Source organism: Prionailurus viverrinus, chromosome A1 (genome assembly GCF_022837055.1).
Source record: "Prionailurus viverrinus isolate Anna chromosome A1, UM_Priviv_1.0, whole genome shotgun sequence".
Classification (NCBI taxonomy): Eukaryota; Metazoa; Chordata; class Mammalia; order Carnivora; family Felidae; genus Prionailurus; species Prionailurus viverrinus.
The window spans coordinates 199,340,572-199,363,125 of NC_062561.1; the positions used below are offsets into that span (position 1 = coordinate 199,340,572).

Here is a 22,554-nt window from a genome sequence, read left to right on the forward strand (position 1 = left end):
TGTTTTGTTGCTGCCCCACCCTCTCTCCTCCACTCACGGTTAGCCTAATGTCTCCCTATATATTACAACTAGATGAAGAGCTTCATTGCTCAGAATGAAGTCATCACGTCAGTGATAAAGCACGCAGAGATGAATTTTTGGTTTCATAAAATCACTTCCCAAGGATTGTTTCTAAGGAACAAAAATTTAAGATTATATTTGTTAAAGCCAATACTTTATGGATTTAGCAGAGAGAAGTTTCAGGGAAGAATGATCGACTTCGATGCTGGTGATAGTTCAAAAGAATGACTATGGCTCTTCTGCCGTCCCATCAACCATGAGGAGGGGTTAATATCAAGAGGAAATTTGCAGGGTGCCTGGGTGGCTCAGTTGGTTAAGTGGCCAACTTTGGCTCAGGTCATGATCTCACAGTACATGAGTTCAAGTCCTGCATTAGGCCCTGTGCTGACAGCTCAGAGCCTGGAGCCTGCTTTGGATTTTGTGTCTCCCTCTCTCTCTGCCCCTTCCCTGCTTGCACTCTGTCTCTCTCTCTCAAAAATAAATAAATAAATATTAAAAAGATTTTTTAATTTTTTTTTAACATTTATCCATTTTTGAGAGACAGAGAGAGACAGAGCATTAGTGGGGGAGGGGCGGGGGGGTGGGGGGACAGAATCCGAAGCATGGTTCCAGGCTCTGAACTGTTAGCACAGAGCCTGACGCGGGCTTGAACTCATGAGCCACGAGATCATGACCTGAGCTGAAGTTGGATGGTTAACCAACTGAGCCACCCAGATGCCCCTAAAAAGATTTTTTTTAAAAAACAGGAAATTTGCTGAATTCAGACATGTTTGGGTATTGAAGAGTATTGAAAATCTGTGTCTCAATTTTTGTTCAGGGTGCTGGAAACCAGCAAGTCCTCACAAAATTCCTGAGCCCAAAATGACACAGAAGTGATGGGTAGACCTTCGTGCATGGAATGTCTAGATTGATGAACCTGAGAATGGCCTTAATGTCTACATAAGACATCTGGATATCAGAAGCAGTCAAACGTAGTCTCCATTTGGTAAAGAGTTGTGAGGATTAGAACATGAGAGCCAGTGGATGTGGTCTCAGACCAGGATGAAGGTATAACCCCCATTTACATAATATAATCTTTTAGAATACTTTTAGGCTCACAACAAAATTCAGCAGAAGGTAGAAAGATTTCCCGTATACTCCCTGCCTCCACACATGCCAAGCCTCTCTCATTCTCAACATCCTCCACCAGAGCACCTACACTGACACATCATTATCACATAAAGAGTACAGTTTACTTAATGGGTTCACTCTTGGTGTTGTGCATTCTATGGGTTTGGACATCCGAGTGGTATCTCGCTGTGATTTTAGTTTGTATTTTCCTGGTTTTTGCTAATGATGTTGAGTATTTTTCATGTGCTTATTGGCCATTTGCAGATCTTATTGAAGAAATATGTGTTCAGGTCATTTGCCCATTTTTAAAATAGGTTTCTTTGTCTTTTTTTTTTTTAATGAGACTTTATTTTCCAGAGAAGTTTTAGGTTCATAGCAGATTTGAGAGGAAGGTGCAAAGATTTCCTATATATCTTCTGCCCCTACAACATGCATAGCCTCTTTCATTATCAGTGTCCCTCACCAGAGTTGTGCATTTGTTATAGTTGATGAAACTACACTGACATGTCATAATCACCCAAAGTCCATAGTTTACATCACATTTATTCTTAGTGTTTTATATTCTATGGATTTGGACAAATGTATAATGACATGTATCCATCATTATGATACACCGAATATTTTCACTATCCTAAAAATCCTCTGTGTACCACTTATTCATCCCTTCCTTCTCCAACTCCTGGCTACCACTAATCTTTTCACTGTCTACACAGTTTTGCCTTTTCTGGAATGTCATAGAGTTGGAATCATACAGTATATAGCCTTTTCAGATTGGCTTATTTTATTTAGTAATATACATTGAAATTTCCTCCATGTTTTTTCATGGCTTAATAGCTCATTTATTTCTAGATCTGAATAATATTCTATTGTCTGGATGTACCAATTTATCCATTCATCCACTGATAGGCATTTTGTTTGCTTCCAAGTTTTGGCAGTTGTGAATAAGGATGCTATAACCATTGGTGTGCAGGTTTTTGTGTGGACATAAGTTGTCAACTCCTTTGGGTAAATACCAAGAAGCATGGTGCCTGTATCATATGAATGACAGTTCTTTGTTAGATGTGTCTTTTGGAAATATTTTCTCCCAGTCTGAGTCCTGTCTTCTCATTCTCTGGATATTGTCATTTGCAGAACAGCAGTTTTTAATTATCATGAAGTTCAAACTTATCAATTATTGCTTTCAAAAATCAAGCCTTGTGTGGTGTCAGATTTTTATCTCAATCATGTCCAATCTACTAATATGCTCACTACATTTATTCAACATGGAATGGGAGTCCTAGCCAGAACAATTAGGCAAGAAAAAGAAATTAAAAAGTATCCAAATTGGAAAGGAAGAAGAAAACTGCCACTGTTTTCAGATGAGATGATATTGTATTTAGAGAACCCTAAAAATCCATAAAAAACTATTAGAGCTAATAACAAATTTAGTAAATTCATGGGATACAAAATCAATACACAAAAACTTTTGTGTTCTTATACACTAATAACAAACTATCAGAAAAAGAAAATAAGAAAACAATCCTATTTACAATTGAATCAAAAAGAATAAAATACCTAGGAATAAATTTAAGGAGATGAAAGATGTGTATATTGAAAACTAGAAGACATGAAGAAAAGAAATTAAAGAACACACATATAAATGAAAGTATATTCCATGCTCATGGACTGGAAGATTACTATTGTTAAAATGTCCATACTAGTCAAAGCAATACATAGACTCGGTGCAATCCCTATCAAAATTCCGATGGCATTTTTTTCACAAAAGCAGAACAAACAATCCTAACATTTGTGTAGAGCCATAAATGACCCCAAATAGCCAAAGCAATCTTGTAAAAAGAAGAACAAAGCTGGAGGCATCATGCTTCCTGATTTCAAGTTTTATTACAAAGTTATAGTAATTAAAACAGTATGGTATTCTCTCGTCATTTCGAGATTTCTTCCTTGTCTTTGACTTTCAGCATTTTTACAATGATGTGTATATTTGTGGTCTCTTTGTAGTTTAACCCACTTGCTATTTGTTGAGCTTCCTAGATGTTTAGATTTTTTTTTAAACAAACCTGGGTAGTGTTCAGACTTTGCTTCTTCAAACAGTTTTTGTCTCCCCACTCTCTCCTCCTCTATGGTACTGCTATCACACAACTGTCGAATGTGCTACATGGCGTCCCACGTTTCTCTGAGGTTGTGTTCATTTTTCTGTATTTCTACTTTTGTTCTTTGGCTTGCATAAAGTCAATTGATATATCTTAAAATTCACTAATCATTTATTCTGCCAGTTCAAATCCACTGTGCACTTCTAGTGAACTTTTTATTTCAGGAATTATACCGTTTAATTTCTAGAATTTCCATTTGCTTCTCGTTACTGATATCCTTTATTCAAGGTGGCATTGTTATCATACTTTCCATTACTCCTTTCGAGCTTTCCTTTAGTTCTGAAATGTTAATAATGAGTACTTTAAGATGTTTTCTGGTTAAATCCAACATCTGGTGTCTCTCACAGGCAGTTCTGTTGCCTGTTTTTTTCATTGTGATGGGTCATGCTTTCCTGTTTATTTGCATGCCTTCTAATTTTTTGTTAGAAACTAAACATTTTAGATAACATATTGTAATGACTTGTAGCATTCCTGGTTACTGCTCCCCCCCATGAAGTGTGTCTTTCTTATTTGCCTATTTATTTGTTTAGTGATAGGCTGGATAGTTGTAGTGCCATTTATTCCCCCATCTCCCACTAAATATTAAGGTTTTGATGCTGCTTTTTTTAAAATTTTTTAACGTTTTTTTATTTATTTTTGAGACAGAGAGAGACAGAGCATGAACGGGGGAGGGGCAGAGAGAGAGGGAGACACAGAATCGGAAGCAGGCTCCAGGCTCTGAGCCATCAGCGCAGAGCCCGACGCGGGGCTCGAACTCTTGGACGGTGAGATCGTGACCTGAGCCGAAGTCGGACACTTAACCGACTGAGCCACCCAGGCGCCCCTGATGCTGCTTTTTAAGGAGACGCAACTTTGTGAATGCCTACAGTTGCCTTGAATGACAATGGCACAGACTGGGCCTCTGCTACTCTTTCTCTGAATTGTAAGCTCCACTGATTTCCAGCAGATTACTCTATTGTTTACAACGATGTCTTGGGACATAAATACAAACTAAACAAAATATTTCCTTGGGTGGAATAGTCTCTGAGGTCAGTGTTTTATGTTTGTTCTTATAATAGGAAGGCTCCTTCCAGCTGTCTTATTCCTGATTTAGCTCCTGCAAACTAGCTAACCTATAGTCTATGCTGAATCTTCATTAGGTCCATAAATCTCCTAATTCCCTTTACAATAACCCCCATGGTTTTTGAACGAGCTCTGAGGTTTACACTTCTTCACACTCTGTTGTAAATGAAATCAGTTCTTTTGGGAAGACATCTGGAGCTATGTTTTATGGCCTGTTTCTCCTCCAAGGCAAAACCTCTGAACCAAGGTTCTGGAGCTGGGTGTGAGGACAATGACAAGCTTTTATCTGAGTGACACACATTCTGTAAGTCTTGAGCACTCAGTGGAGGTATAGCAGTAGCCTCAGATTCACTTCGCTTGCCTCTCTGGCATAGGACCATTTCCTCATGAGCTGGGAGAAGGACCATCGGTGTGCATAATATTCACTGTATGCCACACCAAAGGCAGAACCTCCATTCTACAATGGAATGGAAGAGTTGGGTAGAAGAAGGAAACCCTCAATCCTAGAATGTACTCAATCAAGAATTAACCTTAGAAACAGGACAATAGAGGTGAGAAGAGAAATGCTGAAGTCCCGCTCTTCCTTGGAGAAAACCCTCCATCTTGGACCTGGGTAAAGAGATATTCCTGTGTTATCAGATAAAGCAGTCTGGAGTGGAGTCTCCACCTTATTGACTGGGCAAAGGGAAGGGGAGAAGCACTTTGGTTCAAATACTGTAGACACTTGTCTTTCTTATGAATTTTTATAGTAGAATTGTTTTGAGTAGATATTTCTTTATTTACTGTTTTCCCTTAAGACCATTTCCAGAGACTTGACTTAAAAAAAGTTATACCAGTTTCACTGAAGAATGGGTCAACAGAATTCCTCATGCTATTATTCCAGAAGTTGACTGCACTTTTTTTTTTTAATGTGGATACAAATTACTTGCTTTAATCCAAAAAGATTTCCATTAATGTTTCTTATAAGTCAAGACCACGGTCTTATAGCAACAAATTATCTTAGTATTTTTCTCTCTGAAAATGTCTTTATTTTGCCTTCATTTTGGTAAGATCATTATTCTGGGTATAAGGTTTTTGGTTGAAGGTTTTTTTTTTTTCTTTTAGTACTTGGGATACGTTAAGCCACCACCTTTGGCGTCAGTGTTTTCTGATGGGGAATTAGCTGTTAATTGTATTTTTGTTCTTTTGTATGTGATGGGTCATTTTTTTCTCTTGCTGCTTTCAGTATGCTCTCTTTATATATATATATATATATATATATATATATATATATATATTTTTTTTTTTTTTTTATTTATTTTTTTTTTTTGCCAGGTATGGAACCTAGGGAGGTAGCCCTAGTGTATACTATTGCTATGAGTCTTGCTCCAGATTGATCCTTCCAGGAATAACTACTTCTATATTTCTGAAGAAAATACTGAGATTGAACTGTGCATGTTTGCTTAAAATGTGACCAGGTTCCAGGCGCCTGGGTGGCGCAGTCGGTTAAGCGTCCGACTTCAGCCAGGTCACGATCTCCGGGTCCGTGAGTTCGAGCCCCGCGTCAGGCTCTGGGCTGATGGCTCGGAGCCTGGAGCCTGTTTCCGATTCTGTGTCTCCCTCTCTCTCTGCCCCTCCCCCATTCATGCTCTGTCTCTCTCTGTCCCAAAAATAAATAAAAACGTTGAAAAAAAAATTAAAAAAAAAATGTGGCCAGGTTCCTTGTGTGTTGATGTAAAGATTTGGGAAAGTAATCAGCTTCTCCTCTTATGTTCACAGAGTACCTTCGTGGGATTTTCTCTCACATCTCTAGGACAGCCTTCTGTTGACATATTTCTTGTTGAATTATAGGGTTGGAAGAAGAGCAGAGCTAACAGTCCACCTTAACGAGGAATCTGGGGAGTTGGAGTAATTCCTTTACAAGTAAGACATTTCTAAAACGTACCCTAAATTCTGTTTGCCTATCCATAGGAGATGGGCAATGTGTCCCTGTGCCATTGTTGCAAACATCCTGAAGGTTTTCTTTCACAGACTCAATCAAATTACTTTGTTCTCATTATGGATCAAAGCTATTTTCATTTCATCTTGGCCTTTACTCTTTTATTCTGGTGCATAAATTTTCCATTCCTGGGTAAAACACTTTGCATATCCTAGAAAAGCAGGAAGCTTTCTGCTGTAACTTAAGAATGGAGTGGTTGTTTTATTGGCCTTTTAGTTCTTACTTGGTAAAATGACACAGGGCATATACATTTCTTTCAAATATCTCTTCATTGAGCTACTCTTTCTCATTTCCCACATTACAGAAGTTGAAACTGAGTGATGGATTAGAATGGGCAGTAGACCTTAGCTCTTTGTTCATCTGTAACTCAAGAACTTTAACCAAATTCTTTTCCCATTTGGGGCCCAGATTCCACTGCAGTTCAGTGAAAAATATAGAGGAGTGATCTCTTCTAGGTTTGATATTCCTTGAAAATCTGATTTTTTTTTTTTTTTTTTTTTTTTTTTACTTATCAGCTCTGAGTCCCTGAAATCAAGACCTTGTATAGGGAAAGAACTCATGCATACCTCAGTTGACCAGTTGCCTTCCTTAAAGTTCAAGGTGGCCCCATAACATTTGGATAAAAGTAGCTGTTAGGTATTAAATAGAACCCTGATATTAGAGCAGAATTGATTCATATTTAAGCGGCTTCACACAGGCTTTGTCTTATGTCACAATGAAATGTCCCTTTTATAAAGCTTTTCAAAATCAGTATTTTCAGACCCTTAACTCTAGAGAACAATCTGATATTTACCAGAGGGAGGTGGGTGAGGGGATGGGTGAAATAGGTGATGGGGATTAAAGAGGGCACTTTGTGATGAGAACAGGGAGTTGTATGGAAGTGTTGAATCACTACCTTGTACACCTGAAACTAACATTACACTGTATGTTAACTAACTGGAATTTAGATACAAACTTTTAAAAATGGTGTCTTCAAGTATAGGGGTTATTAAAACTCATATGTAACACTATTTTTCATAGATCTAGATTAGTTTGGGGGTTAATTTTTTCTAAGATTTGGATACATTTGAGAATTTGTAGTTTTGTTACTGCCACAAAATTCTGACCTCACTAGGTGCAGTTCTACTACTGATATATGTGTGGCCTTTTTATCTTTTTAAACTGTTCTTTGGTTGCAGAAACTATTTTTTTAAGTCATCACGTATCAGACATTTGGTAAGTTATTATTGGTTCCTTTGGATGTTGAAGCATGTAAATTTTCAGCCATTTTCCATTTTTAAAATAACAGCAAAACTGACCAAGCAAAATGTACAAAAAAAAAACCCCCACAATTCTTCAAAATGTAAAATTTTATATGTATTATTATTACACCAACGTTAAGAAATAGAATCTAACAGGGCACCTGGGTGGCTCAGTCAGCTGAGCATCTGACTCCTGATTTTGGCTCAGGTCATGATCTCATGATTCATGAGACTGAGCCCCATGTCAGGGTCTGCACTGACGGTGCAGAATCTGCTTAGGATTTTCTCTCTCCCTCTCTCTCTGCCTATCCTCTGCTCTCTCTCTCTCTCAAAATAAATAAATAAACCTTAAAAAAAAAAAGAAGCAGAATCTAACAAGCAGTACAAAACCATTTAGTGTTATCTATACAAGGTGATAGTATATTTATCCTATGACGCCCAAATTCCAAATTGTTCCATAGGTAGTTATTTGTTGTACACAAAACTGAGAGAAAGTGTATTGAGGGTAGACTTATTCATCCAACAACACAATAGGAAAAAAGTATCACCCCAAGTATCAGTGTGTAGAAGGATAAATAGCAATGATTTCTATGTATCTACATGGTGGAATATTAGATAGGGTGAAAATAAATGAACTACATCTCTAAACATCAGTATATATTAAGGTCACGGAGAATGTAAAAGGAAAAGCATGTAGATACACATAATGTATTTTACTATGAACATACACGTTGATTCTAGAGGAAGATAGGGACTAATAAATAGAAAATTTGGTTAGGTTACTTCTTCTGGTGTCTGTAGGGGGAAGGAGTGAGAAAGATATGATCTGGAAGGGCTGGAGGTAGGGAGTTGGTTACACGATAAAAATACAGTCAGCCAGTTTCATGGCCTTTCTCAGATTTTATAACAATATTGAAATGTTTTATTATTTACTGGGATATGACTACATAGGTGTTTGCCTTTATACCTAAATATAGATTATGTTTATCCTTTTATGGATGTATGGCATTTCATAGTAAGATTTAAGATCATATTCAAATATTCGTTGTCTAATAAATGCGTATTGTCTGTCTGTTTTACACCTAGAATGTGGTCCACTCAGTCATCCAAAAAAATTGCACAAGGGGCACCTGGGTGGCTCAGTCGGTTGAGTGAATGACTTCAGCTCAGGTCATGAGCTTGCAGTTCATGATTTCAAGCCCTGCATCAGGCTCTCTGCTGATGGCTGAGAGCCTAGAGCCTGCTTCAGATTTTATGCCTCCCTCTCTCTCTGCCCCTTCCCTGCGCGCTCTCTCTCTCTCTCTCTCTCTCTCTCTCTCAAAGAATAAATAAACATTTTTAAAAAATTGCACAAAGAATAAATAAACATTTTTAAAAAATTGCACCTGAGTGGCTCAGTCAGTTAAGCATCAGACTTCGGCTCAGGTCATGATCTCATGGTTTGTGGGTTCGAACCTCGCATGGGGCTCTCTGCTGACAGCAAAGAGTCTGGAATGTGCTTCGGATTCTGTGTCTCCCTCTCTCTCTCTGCCTCTCTCTCAAAAATGAATAAATACTTTTTAAAAATTGCACAAAAGAACATTTTCCAATCTGCAACCAATGGCCACACTTACTGCAGTAAATGTGATTTTTGCCTTGTATTCAAGTAAGAACACAATACTAAATATTTATTCTTTCAAAGTAATGAAAAAAATCACAAAATAATTAAGATAATCCATTTGCTGATGATCTAGGCACAGCGTATACAGAAAATAACTGTAAAATTTCTCTAAAAGCCAAAGAAACACACTTCCACCACTCCAATGATTTTTTTTTAATTTTCTTTATCATGTTTTTGTGTAATGCTTTGTATAATAATGCTAGGCCACAAAGAGCTTTCCTGTGTTCTCTTCTAAAAGTTTTATAGTTTTTCTTTTTACATTTAAATATATGCTTCATTTTATGTTAATCTTTTAATAAGCTATACATTTGCTAGTTGACTATTCATATTTAATTGTTTCAGCACCCTTTACTGAAAATACTATCCTTCCTGCATTGAATTATTTTGTACCAGTTTTTTTGGACCTGTACCACTGATCTACACATCCAACTCCTTTTTAGTATTTTTAATTTTATTTAAAGAAATTTTTTTTAACATTTACTTATTTTTGAGAGACAGAGAGAAACAGAGCACAAGCCGGGGAGGGTCAGAGAGAGAGGGAGACACAGAATCCAAAGCAGGTTCCAGGCTCTGAGCTGTCAGTACAGAGCCTGACGCAGGGCTCGAACTCATGGACAGTGAGATCATGACCTGAGCTGAAGTCGGACACTTAACCGACTGAGCCACCCAGGTGCCCCTCCAACTCTTTTTTAATATCAAACTGTCTTGATTATCGTAACTATAGAGTAAGACTGAAAACTGGATTTTGTGGTCCAATTTTACCCTTTTGTATGTATGCAGAGATATCCAGCTTTCTCTGCAGCATTTGTTGAAGAGATTATCCTTCATCCACTGTGTATTTTTGCCACCCTTGTCATATTTTCCACAGAAAATGTGTGGATCTATTTCTAGGTTCTCTATTCTGTTCCACTGATCTATTTCTGTCTTTATGCCAGTACCATACCATTTTAACTATTGTAGTTTTGTATTATATCTTGAAATCGTGAAGTGTGATGCCTCTGGCCTTGTTTTTCTTTCTCAAGATCACTTTGGCTATTCTGAGTCTTTTGTAGTTCTATATAAATTTTAGGACTGCTTTTTCTGTGTATGTAAGAAATTCTACTGGGATTTGAATAGGGATTGTCTTGTATCCGTAGATCACTTTGAGTTTTATGGATATTTCAACAATATTAATTCTTTCAATCCATGAACATGGAATGTCTTTCTATCTAATTGTCTTTTTTAGTTTCTTTTATCTATGCACTGTAGTTTTCAGTGTATAAGTCTTTTACCTCCTCAGTTAACTTTTCCCCCAAGTATTATGTTTTTATGCTATCTTACACCATTCACAAAATAATCAACTCAAAATGGATTAAAAAACTTAAAATGTAAGACTTGAAACTGTATAATTCCTAGAAAAAAACATAAGGGAAAAAAGCTTCATGCCATTGGTCTTGGTAATGATTTCATGGATACGATACGAAAGGTACAGACAATTAAAGCAAAAGTAGATGAGTTAGACTACCTCAACTAGAAAGCTTCTGTACAACAAAGGAAACTATGAGTAGAGTGAAAATACAACCTATGGATGGGAGAAAATATTTGCCAACCATATATCTGGTAAGGTGTTAGTTTTCAAAATAGAAAAGGAGCTCCTTCAACTCAATAGCAAAAAGCAAATAACAAGATTTAGAAATGAACAAATCACTTGAGATAACAGGTGTTGGCAAAGATGTGGAGACATTGGAACCCTTGTATACTGTTAGTCCTATGTTTGGAATGTGTTCTCCCCAAATTCACACATTAAAATCCTAACTCCCGGGGCACCTGGGTGGCTCAGTCGGTTGGGTGTCCGACTTCGGCTCAGGTCATGATCTCACAGCTTGTGAGTTCGAGCCCCGCGTCAGGCTCTGTGCTGACAGCTCAGAGCCTGGAGCCTGCTTTGGATTCTGTGTCTCCCTCTCTCTCTGCCCCTAACCCACTCACATCCTGTCTCTGTCTCTCTCAAAAAAATAAATAAACATTAAAAAAAGAATTTAAAATCCTAACTCCCAAAGGTGATGATATTCAGAGATGAGACCTTTGGGATTGTTCTTAAGTAATGCAGGTGGAACCCACACTGGCGCTTTGACATCAGACTTCCCAGCCTCCAGAACTGTTAATATTTTGTTGTTGTAAGCTATCCAGTTTGTGATATTTTGTTATAGCAACATGAATGGACTAAGATGTTTGATGAGAATGTAAAATGGTGCAGCTATGGAAAACAGAATGAAGATTCCTCAAAAAATTGAAGATAAATCTACCATATGATCTAGCAATTCTACTCCAAAGTAAATATCCCAAAGATTGAAAACAGGATCTTAAAGAGATATCTGCACTCCAGTGTTCACTGCAGCATTATTCACAATAATCAAAATATAGAAACAAGCCAAATGTCCACCAACAGACAAAAGGATGAAGAAAAGGTGATATGCACATACAATGGAATTGTATTCAACCTTAAAATGAAAGGAAATGCTACCATTTGCTATAACGTGAATGGACCTGGCAGATAATAAGGACACTTATTATGCTAAGTGAAATAAGTCAGTCACAGAAGAACAAAATACTGGCATGATTTCTCCTGTACGAGTTATCTAAAGTAGTCAAACTTGTAGTAGCAGGGAAGAAAATGGTGGTTGCCAGGCGACTGAGGGAGGGAGAAAAGGGAAACTGTTGCTCAGGGTGTATAAAGTTATAGTTAGACAAGATGAAAAAGTTCTAGATGCCTACTGTGAAACTTAATGGCTAAGGTAACAATATGGTGCTGTGCACTCAATGTATTCAGGTTATATACCCAGGAATGGGATTGCCCAATTGTATGGTAATTCTATTTTTAATTTTTTGAGGAACCCGCATACTACTTTCCATAATGGCTGTACTAATTTGCATACCCACCAACTTTGCCCAAGAGTTCCATTTTACTCCACAACGTTGCCAACACTTACTATCTCTTGTGTTTTTGATGATAGCCATTCTAACAGGTATGAGGCAATACTTCACTGTGGTTTTGATTTGCATTACCCTGTTGATTTGTGATGTGGAGCACCTTTTTATGTATCTGTTGGCCATTTCTACGTTTTCTTTGGAACAATGTCTATTCGGTGCCTTTGCCCATTTTTAAATCAGATGCTTGCAGGATTTTATTTTTGTTTCAGTTTGTTGTTATTGAGTTTTATGAGTTCTTTATATATTTTAGAAATTAATATCTTGTCAGCTATATGATTTTTAAATATTTTTTCCCATTCTACAGAATTATTCATGATAGCCAAGATATGAAACAACTTAAGTGTCAATGGATGAATAGATTAAAAAGAATAGATAAAGATGTGGGGTGTATATATGCAATGTAACATAATTCAGCCATGAGAAAGGAAGGAATTCTGTTTTCTATGAGAATGTAGATGAAAATACTGTATATCACTTATATGTGGAATCTAAAAAAAAAACAAACAAACAAACTCATTCTCAAAGAAATAGAGAGTAGAATGGTAGTTACCAGGGGCTGAGGAGTGGGGAGAATGGAGAGATGTTAGTCAAAGGGCACAAACTTTCAGTTATAAGATGAGTAAGTTCTAGAGATCTAATGTACAGCATGGTGATACAGTAATGATACTTATTATACACTTGAAAGTTGCTAAGAGTATAATTCCCATCCAAAAAAAAAAGAAAAAGTAATTATGTGATGTGATGAAGGTGTTAGCTAATGCTATAGTGGTAATCATTCTGCAATATAAAAGTGTATCAAATCAAAAACTGCACAACTTAAAGTTAATGATATATATCAATTATATCTCAATAAAGCTGGAATACACACACACACACACACACACACAAACACACATACACTTTGAGCACCTTGTGCCAGTGTAAAATGAACTATATGATCTTGTCCTCAAGGATCATCCAGTCTGAGGAACTTGTCAGCTATGTCAAGGAGACTCTGCTGGCACCCTGAATTCCTTAATGCATTGTCCTTCCCTACCCACCCCCCCCCCCACCAAATGCTGACATTGAATTGGCTACAACACGTGCATTGCAGGATGTCGTGGGGTCCCTCTCCTGTGGTCCTATTGCTTTGCAAGGCTATTCTAATATAGTAGGACACTAAGTAGGAGTTTCTTGTTGATAACCAAGGCGAAACTGATGTCAAAAAGTCACAAGTACCACATATTCTAAAGAAAGACGGCAGTCAGACTTCCCTACCCTACGGGCTTACTAAGAAATAACCAAATGGACCCTGCCACCAGCAACCACTGCCCTAACCTGCAGACTAATTTCCCAGAATGGAGGAAGATTCTTGAATATCACTGGCTTTGTAAGGAGCACTGTGTCTATGTGGGAATCCCTCCAACTCTGCTGTAGAGGCAAGAGTTCCAAGAGAAGGGGAGAACTGCGGGAAGGGGAGACTGCTTTCTCTGCCCCCTGCTGTGCATTGGTTGGGTCGGTGGGTACAGTTTCACAAGCGAATGAGGTGGTTCCCTATATATGTCACTGAAATTTGTATTTCTAGGTATGAAGGGAAAGAAATGTGATTTAACATATGGGCCCTTTGAGGTCAAATCTAACGTATTTCCTATATAGTTCTAGATGTCAGGTTTTTTTGGTTTTGTTTTGTTTTTTAAGTGACACCATGAGAAAGCTATTTGAAATTAGGTGGTCTCTATTAAATAGCTACAAATTTTTAAATGTTGTTTTCAGGTAAGATCAAATAGTTGGTTCCAACAAATGCATCACCTTGGTTTTTTTTTAAATGGAAATCTCTAATTTAGTTTTTAAATTAAATTATTTATGGTAAAATTCATTGTTATACTACCTGTTATTTGACAAGGCAATTTGCTTTGAAGACAAATTCAGACTTATGCACAGTTGGAAAGTGAGGCAATATATCCCACAGAGAGCATCAGTGAATCTGATTTTTCAGAAGAAAGTAATATTTTCAACTTTATTAATTTGGATAATGACATATGCCTTCCCATAAGAGATACTCTAAGCATGTTTACCTCTGAATTCTTCAAGGATAAAGTTCACTGACTGACCATAGTTTTTCAATTGTACCCATCTACAAGATGTGATTACCAAACCTGCCTCTGATTGTAAGGTTTATAGTTTCTTTTGCTTCCTAGATATTGGAAATTGCCTGCTTCTACACAATCCCATGGTCAATTCTTGTGTCTATATATTGGATATTTTGCCTCCAGCATCTAACAGGATCTCCTAAGCACCATAAATATTGGAGAGGAGACATAAATAAACATGTAGTCAATATTTTCCAGCTAGACTTAATATTCAGAGTATCTAAATGGATACAACAGGCAGCGTGTCCAAAGTGCACACATTATGACTTCCAAACAAGTTGTTCACTGGTACATCCCATGTATGACAAGAGGTTCCAGAAAAGAGTTTCAAAAATTTCTCATTCTGCAGAGGAGAAAATCACAATGAATTATATTAATTAGCAAGAATAATTTCTTCACATTTCAGAACTCTCATAACAAGATAAACCATGTTGGCAGACAAAAATGCTTAAAAGTAAAAAAAATAGAAATTGTGGCTTCATTAACTTGTAATTTTAATTTGATTCCCAAATGACGAAATTCTGCAACTGAACAAAATCATCCAAATATATATATTTTGTGTGTCTGTGTGTATTTAAATGTGTATGTGGAAACATGAATATTTCAGAAGACATTCATTTGATGAGGTTTGGAGGAACAGTCATGTTTGTAATTTATATTTTCCATAGTAAAAGACTACAAGTATGTTGGACAGCAATTTTCTCTTTTCTATAAATTTTAAGCTGCATATGTCATTGGACTCAAAATGAGACTTTTAAAAGTCTAGAACGAATTGAATGAGCATATAATGACCTGTATGATCACGTTCATTACAACATTGTTAGCAAAGTATTTAACAAGAACATCTTAAAAGGAATTGTGTACATCTGTGTACATTTTTATGAAGATATGCCTTGAACTGCTAAGTGAAGAAAGTTAGTTACAGAGAAATATCTTTATTTACTCTTCTATTTTTGTTTTTATCTATCCTTCTATCATCCATCTGTATCTATCTATTATCTATTCTTTAAGACCAATATCTTCAACTCTCTCTCAGCTCTATCTGCATAAGGCCTTCTTCTTTGGTGGGTCTGCATCCAACCTTCTTCTGTCTTGTGAGGTGTCCTCTCTCCCAAAGAAATATTTAAAACAAACTTTAATTGTGTCTGAATTCTTTGGATGATGTCTTTATTCAAATCTGGTGGGTTTGGGGGCACCTGGGTGGCTCAGTCAGTTAAGCTTCTGACTTTGGCTCAGGTCATGATCTTGCAGTCTGTGAGTTCAAACCCAACATCAGGCTGTGTGCTGACAGCTCAGAGCCTGGAGCCGGCTTTGAATTCTGTGTCTCCCTCTCTCTCTCTGCCTTCCCCAGCTTGTGCTCTGTCTCTCTCTCAAAAATAAACATTAAAAAAAAATCCTTCTGTCTTTCTTTTGTAAAGATACTTGGGATAACATTAGGGCTCACTTAGACAATTTATGTAGACATATGTGTATATCTGTGTGTATATATTTATATAGTGTGTGTATGTACTGTGTATCATCTATATGTATGTATAGTACATGGTATATGTGCATATACTATTTTTATATGTATGTGTATATGTATATAAGTATATATACATCTATATGGTATGTAGATAACACCAATGCATATTATTGCATATATGTGTGTTATTATATATGTGTTCTTACATATATTATATGTAGATATAGATACATGCATGAACACATAAATATACATACACATGCATTAGCTATATATACAAGTATATATATATTTGTGTGATTTTAGTGTAGTTGTATATAAAATATTTGTACATTATGCATATATTCAAATATTTATGCATATTAAACAGTTTGAAGAAAGACAGATCTACATTAAATAATCCATACTTTTAGCATTCTCTTTCACGGTTAATTTTAAAAAACGTGTGGCCTATTGTGCATCATAGGCAGTGTCTCTGGCTCTTAATCTCTGCTGATCAATACTTGTAAGAGAAAAAGTCCAGTGGGTGAGACATAGGCTTCACGATAACTCAACTTCAGTTTAGTTTCTCCACAAATGTGTCAAAAGGATTTGCCTGCCCAAATATCTCTGATGGTGTCTATGTAAATATTTCCAAGAACTAATGTAAATAGTCACTTTATTATAATAGGGGAAAAGTTCTTGCACTTAGCAGATTTTGTACCCTCCCACTAAGCCGGCATGGAACAGTGGTAGACTCCAAGATTCTTTTCTAAATCCTGGCTTTCTTCACTGATAAAAAAAAAAAGGCAGGTTAGATTAGGGTGACAAATGTTAAGTCTGACGCACAACCAGTGTGCAGACTGTTTTAATACTTTATCCTCAATATTTATGACAAACCTATGAGACAGAAATTATTCTCACATTTAAAGTTAGGAAGTTTTGGACCAGAAGGTCTGAATATTTTGTCAAGGTTACCCAGTGGTAAATGGGATTTGAACTCAAGACTTTCATCTGCCAAAACTCTTGCCACTGAGCCAGACTGCAAAGAAGATTCATTAAATATCTCTGATTCAGTTTCGTCCTACTTCAAACCCTATAGGGTCTTTCGCTTCACTCTGAGGTAAAGATCAAATTATTCATCATATAATTCAGGGCACATGCTGTCCTCTAGCCCAGGTCGCTAAGGCAGGCTGTTCTGATGCTCATGTAGGAGCTTCTTGAACATTCTGGGTTGTGAATTTGTACTTTAGTTTTACAAGATGTTCCCATTAGGGGAAATTGGTTAAAAGGAACATGAGAACTCCTAAGGCTTTAGGAAAGAATCTCCCTTGATGTCAAAATAAAAAGGTTACTGCAAATCAAATATCCAATTAAGTCCAATGTGCTTCTGGTATTGCAAAATACTAAGAGGCTAGGTTATGTGTCCAATTATAGCTCCCCAAACGCTTTCTCCTCTTCTTGCTTTGATTCTCCTTTTCTTCCCAACTCAATAGCATAGAAAGCTTTCACATCTCTTCTCTATCTTGGGTTTTCAAAGCACTATTCCTCTCTCCTCCCCATATTTGGGGATACCTCTGCTCAAATTGTCCCAAACCTCCTGTTTAGAGAAGATCTATTGAGAATTCACGTGTGAGGCATCTTTCACAGCTATTTTACAGCCTCTAGGCAGAACACAGAGTACCTCAGCATCTTACCTGCCGTGAGCCAACTCATCCTCATTAAGGTCCTTACCATCAGATTAATAAAGAAGATTCCTCAGCTGGGTGGAGCTAGTTGAGAAGGAAGATGAACCAAATAGGCACAGTCCCTATTTGACCGTGCAGATCCCACTTGCCACTGTCTTCTCTGTGTCGGGTGGGTCAGGTGGGGACTCTGTGAAGAGAGTTGTGGTATGTAGCATGGATGGGAGGACTGCTCTAGGTCAGTCCTTCCCGAAATAATGGTTTCTATTTTCTAGTGAAAAACTAAGATTCCAAAGCGCATATTTCCTTAAGTGCAGCACGGCTCCTTGTGGGCTGAGCCAAGGGTTGGGAGAGTAAACAGCTCCTACTTAAGTATGCACAGAGGACTTTCCTGGTGTTCCTCTCAATCCCCTACAAGGTCTTCTGTTACTATGTATGTCTTGTTGATACTGTGGGCTGTGGGAAGGAAAAAGGGAAAAGTCCACTCTAAGTAGGAATTGAGGAACGTGGAAAAGCCCCTTCACCTATAAGAAAGCTTCATTTGGAAATGGGCAGTTTGTCCCTGTGCCGTGTGTTATAAACGTCTCTATGGGTTTCTTCCACAGACTTGGTAAAATGTCTTTCTTCTTGACATGGATCAAAGCTATTTTTATCACTGCCCTGGCATTTCCTCATTATTCTGGTGAGTACATTTTTTAGTACTGGATGAAGCATTTCACATTATCTTAGAAATGCAGCAAACAACTGCTATTATCTAGAAATGGAGGAGGTTGATTTATAGGGTTTATAAATCTTTAAATTTTTTTTCAATGTTTACTTATTTATTGAGAGGACAGAGAATCCTAGGCAGGCTCCAAACTGTCAGCACAGAGCCCAACTCAGGGCTTGATGTCACGAATGATGAGATCATTACCGGAGCGGATATTAGGACTGAGCCACTCAGGTGCCCCTAGGGTGTATAAATCTTACATTGACAAAATGAAACAGAGTATGTTAGAAATATCTTATAAAATTGCATCAGCGGTTTGCTTTATCTCATTTCCCACCTTAGAGAGGTGGAGACGAAGAGGTGGGTTACAATGAGTGGTAGAACTTAGATTTTGTTCATCTACAAATAAAGATATTTACCTTTTTTTTTTTTCCTTTTTGGAGGTCAGATTCCATGGTTGCTAAAAGCAGAGTGTGAAAAGTAATGATGTCTTCTAGGTCTGACATTCCTTGAAAATCTAATTTGTTGTTTGCCAGCTCTAAATCAAGGCCTTGTGTAAGGGGAGAACTCATTGATTCCTCTGCTGACAACTTATGTTCCTTAAAGCCCAAGGTGGCCCATAAATTTCAGAATAAAGTAGCTTTGAGGTATTGGGTAGATCCCTGATATTATACCTGAGTACTAATTAATTAAATAATAATTAATTTTCATATTAAGTGACTTTTTGCAAAGCATGTAAATGGCACCAAGCAAGCCATTGTCTTCTCCAACTAGGATGTCTCATCTATAAAAATGGGGGGGCGGGGAATGGAAACAAACCACAACTATAGTATCTTCACAGGAGGGTTTGGTGATTATTAAATAATACATAAGACTGTTTTCACAGAGTGAGATTAATTTGGGATTATGTTTATATATTTGAATTTGTTTTATGAATTTACTGTTTTGATACTGCTGTAAAAGGCTCATCTCATTATTTACAGGGTCCTTATTAGGCAATTTGCATAATACTTTGCTACTAAAATATATGGGTACTTCTCGCCAAAGACTCTAATGGTTTTCCCCTCTTCCTCTTCTTATTTTTAATTTGTGTGTTTGTGGGTTGGTTGCAGAAACTGGTTTTGAACCTTCACCAGAAATTCGTAGACTCGTAAGTTAATACTCATTACTTTGGGAATTGAAAAGGTAAACCTTTAAGTTTTATACTGTAAGTTTTAACAGCAAGTTATGCTATGTACAACAGGATGATTTTTCAAAAGCAACAAACAAACTGTGTTATTTCTTATGCTGAGTTCAAGAAACAGAATCTTGCCAGCCATATAAAATCATTTGACGTTAAAGACGAGGTAAAAATATCCCATTCCTTAAAAATTCCATTACTGGCCATAAGCCTTGTTATAGACAAGTGGCTGCTATGGATTAAGGGCTGTTTAAAGTAGAATTGTTTATCCTAGCAAAACAGGAAGATTAAAAAACCAACAACCCAATTTTTCACGTAACAGTGGGTAAAATAATAATTATCATACATTCACGGAGTGGATTCTTACATAGAAATGAGGAAAATGAGCTGCAGTTCCAAATGTGTGAGCAGATAAAAGTTACAAAGACGTTTAAAAAGCAGGTTGTGTAAGAATACACATATTATTGTTTATTTATGTAAATAGCCAGTGTTGCCTCATTATGCACATTACATGCATATCTATACGGTTACATACACATATGCAAATATGCAAACACTCGTATGTATGAATTCATACAAGTGTGGTGATAATCTGAAACTACCAGATTATCTAATAGTGAAACTATTGAGAAAGACAAGGGAATTGTAAAAAATTGTTTTATGATTTCTTGCAGTGTGAAATATGGTTGACTTTTAAACAGCCTAAGTTTAAGCTGCATGGGCCCACTTATACACACATTTTTTTTACAAGACAGTGCAATCTTATGATTTTCTTAAATTTTCTTTTCTCTAGCTTAGTTTATTGTAAGAATATCATATATAGTATATATAACATACAAAGTATGTGTTAGCTGGCTGTTTATATTATCCTAAGGCTTCTGGTCAACAGTAGGGTATTGGTATCTAAGTTTTGGGGGAGTCAAAAGTTATATGTGGATTTTCAACTGTGTGGGAGGGGAGGGTCTATACCTCTAAGACCCTCATTGATCAAGGTTCAACTGGGGAAAATCTGATCCAAGTATGAGAAGAAGTGGAGGCAGAGTGGCTGAATTCCAAAAACATATTCAGCGATTTGTATGTTTTTTTATAAAAATAGTGTTGGGTTCGTAGAAATATACTAATAATATTTTATGTGTAAGTGGACCGTGGGTACCTTGATGTTTATTTTTAAACCTCAATATAGAATATATTTCATTTTGGTGTATGGCGTTTTGTATTAAGAATAAAGAACATTCGATTTAAAAAGTTCCTGATGCATTGTTTGTTGTCTCTTTGTGTTTAACAGCCAAACTGTGACGTGTATGTACATCAATTACATTTTTGCACAAGAGAAATGGATCCAGTCTGTGCAACCAATGGCCAAACTTATTCCAATACATGCGTTTTCTGCAGTGAACTATTGTAAGAACACAAGACTAAATATGGCTCTTCCGAAATAATAACGAAACCATGCTAAAATAAAAAACCCATGTTTTTGATAGCCTCGCCACAGAAAATAACTACTATCTCTGTAAAAGCCTCAGAAACACACTTGTGCCTTTTCCTGAAATTCTCATTTCTAAAAGTAGTTTTGTATTAGACCTCTGAAATATAACTCTGCTGGTATTCTGTAAATGTAGAAATCAATATATTGAACTTAATTTAATTATTATTATTTACTAATGGCAGTCTAATGACTGATATAATTCCAAAGTCCAGATGATAAATGGTAATCTCCATGATGTGGCTGCAAGCTAACTTGAGCATAATTGAGCAAGAAATCCCATTATGTCCTATAGTGACAGAACTCTGAAATCCATCACAGTGGATTAGCCCACTCATGCTAAGAAGGACTCCTCTGAGGCTCTCCTCTGTCTCTGGACCTCCATGACTTACTCCAAACCCTTCTTAGAAGCAGGGCATTCTGGAACCTTCCATCTAAACCCCCTTCATGTATCCTTCACTCAAAAGGAGTGAAGTTTTGTCAAGCTTTCTGCCTTGCCAAAATGGCAAATATCACAGATATTTCCTCTCGTTTAATCTGAAAATCTCTAATCCTCTCCTCTCTTGGCTCTTTGCGGGTTCCAAGACCGAGTCAGGACTGAGTGTGTAGGAAGAGCTAAGCAGCCTCAGGTGGAGGGAACATGGGCAGGGTTGCAGAGCAGAAGCCCATCTGCTTGTGGCACAGCGTCTCCACACTGTCCCATTTTCAAATGCTCCTCATTAAGAAGCACTTAGTGAAATGCTTGGGTAATTTTAAATGTTCTTTTAATGATTTCTTTTTCTTTCTATTTTTCTTTCTTTGCAGCGAAAGTGGTGGAGCGTTTGATTTTAGTCATTATGGTAGATGCTGATTCTGCCTGCGCTACACATTCCAATACCTTTTATTGCGATCCAATTTTTTGTGGTAGATTCTACAACCAATTAGAACATCCTCAGTCAGAGTTTTAAATTCCTAGATAATCATACAAAGACTTCTATGGCATACAAGATGGAATATAGGATGTTGAAGAATTTTTCCATGAGCCCATGATTGAAAGGTTTTCCTTCTCTATGTTCAATTATTCAATGACAGTTGAAAAACTATCTTAATTTTGTGTTTCTTAACATAAAACCTAATACAACTTAATAAATATTTCAATCAATCCAATGTTCAGTGATATTATCCTTATTAAAATACCTTTTCCTTCTTTGGTTACTGGGTGAAAAGACATGAATGCTTTTAGTAACTATAATTAAAGAAATCTTTTCAAAAATGAATAAATAATACATTATTTGTGCATTTATTAAAAACACAGACACTTGGGCTCCTCTATATCCTAAAGAATCAAAACCTCCAGGAGAGGGATCTGAGAACTTGAGTTCTAATATGTACTCCCAGTTAATCTTATGATTACAAACGTTAGGCAACAAGGACTTAAATTCTAAAACATAGGTCTGTCTATCATTGCATGACTTGGAGATCCTATTCAAAGATATCATAAAATTTCTGAGGTGTGGGAGAAAAATTATATTCTTTCTCTCTTACAAATCAGTCAAGAGATAGGTTGGTGATCCTGGGGTACCAGGCAACTCTGCCTTCATCAATGCAGTCTATCCATTTGTTGTCCAAGTCTGATGTGTCTCCATTTCTTTCATCTCTCAGCCCAAAAGAAGCAGGCTTTATTTGGGTGGCCATGTGTTCATTTAAAGTTTGATTG

At 36.9% G+C, this 22,554-nt stretch overlaps 1 protein-coding gene across 2 annotated transcripts; it reads left to right on the plus strand.

Annotated features, from left to right (window-relative positions):
• The first annotated feature begins 979 nt into the window (after positions 1–979).
• Positions 980–21,973, plus strand: LOC125171307 (sperm-associated acrosin inhibitor-like). 2 transcript variants are annotated; one of them, XM_047868628.1, is made up of 6 exons: positions 980–1,107; positions 6,213–6,284; positions 18,092–18,168; positions 19,308–19,345; positions 20,661–20,776; positions 21,663–21,973. In XM_047868628.1, exons 3-6 carry the CDS (start codon positions 18,102–18,104, stop codon positions 21,706–21,708), a joined length of 267 nt encoding a protein of 88 aa, XP_047724584.1. In that variant the 5' UTR covers positions 980–1,107; positions 6,213–6,284; positions 18,092–18,101; the 3' UTR covers positions 21,709–21,973. The 2 variants fall into 2 exon arrangements, with proteins under 2 accessions (XP_047724584.1, XP_047724593.1); XM_047868637.1 differs by lacking the exon at positions 980–1,107 and adding an exon at positions 5,820–5,903.
• The last annotated feature ends 581 nt before the right edge of the window (positions 21,974–22,554 follow it).